This window comes from Onychostruthus taczanowskii, unplaced genomic scaffold (genome assembly GCF_017590055.1).
Source record: "Onychostruthus taczanowskii isolate IOZ18803 unplaced genomic scaffold, ASM1759005v1 scaffold959, whole genome shotgun sequence".
NCBI classification, from domain to species: domain Eukaryota; kingdom Metazoa; phylum Chordata; class Aves; order Passeriformes; family Passeridae; genus Onychostruthus; species Onychostruthus taczanowskii.
In genome coordinates, this window is record NW_024507646.1 from 5,261 (window position 1) to 5,852 (window position 592).

The window sequence follows — 592 nt, forward strand, 5'->3', positions numbered from 1 at the left end:
TGACCCCCCCAACCCCCCCCAGGCCGGCCCCTGAGGAAGAAGAAGCCCCCCCAGAAGCCCCTGCACGTGGACCTGGTGCTGCAGCCCCTCTCCAAGGTGCCTCCCCCCAAAAAGTGAGTCTGGGGGCTTCAGGGGGGGCTCTTCCCCCACAAAAATGTGCTTTGGGTGGGGTTACACCACAAAAATCCCCCCCCGGAACCCCCCAAATTCTCTCAGGACCCCCAAATCCCCTTCAGGATCCCCCCAGTCCCCCCTAGGACTCCCCAGATTCCCCTCAGGGACCCCCAAAATCTCCCCAGGATCCCCAAAATCTCTTTGGGATCCCTCGGGGACCCCCGAAATTCCCTCAGGACCCTCCAAATCCCCTTCAGGACCCCCAAATTCCTCCCCAGGACCCGGATTTTGGGACTCTGGGACCTCCAAATCTCCCCAATCCCCCCCAAATTCCCCTCAGGACCCCCCAGTGCCTCCCAAATCCTCCTCAGGACCCCCCAGATCCTCCTCAGGATCCTCAAATCTCCCTCAGGGACCCCCAAATCCCCCCCAGAACCCCCCAAATCCATCTCAAGAACCCCCAAATCCCCCCCCATTT

The 592-nt window shown here is 61.5% G+C and overlaps 1 protein-coding gene across 1 annotated transcript in view; it reads left to right on the top strand.

Annotated features, from left to right (window-relative positions):
• The window catches only part of LOC121347886 (ribosome biogenesis protein NOP53-like), a gene marked incomplete at its 3' end in the record, with an annotated part of 2,057 nt that extends 1,944 nt beyond the window's left edge, over positions 1 to 113 (top strand). The window contains exon 3 of the mRNA XM_041426872.1: positions 23 to 113. Within this exon, the coding sequence (XP_041282806.1) occupies positions 23 to 113 (91 nt within the window). The remainder of the gene's footprint in view (positions 1 to 22) is intronic.
• Between the last annotated feature and the right edge of the window lie 479 nt (positions 114 to 592).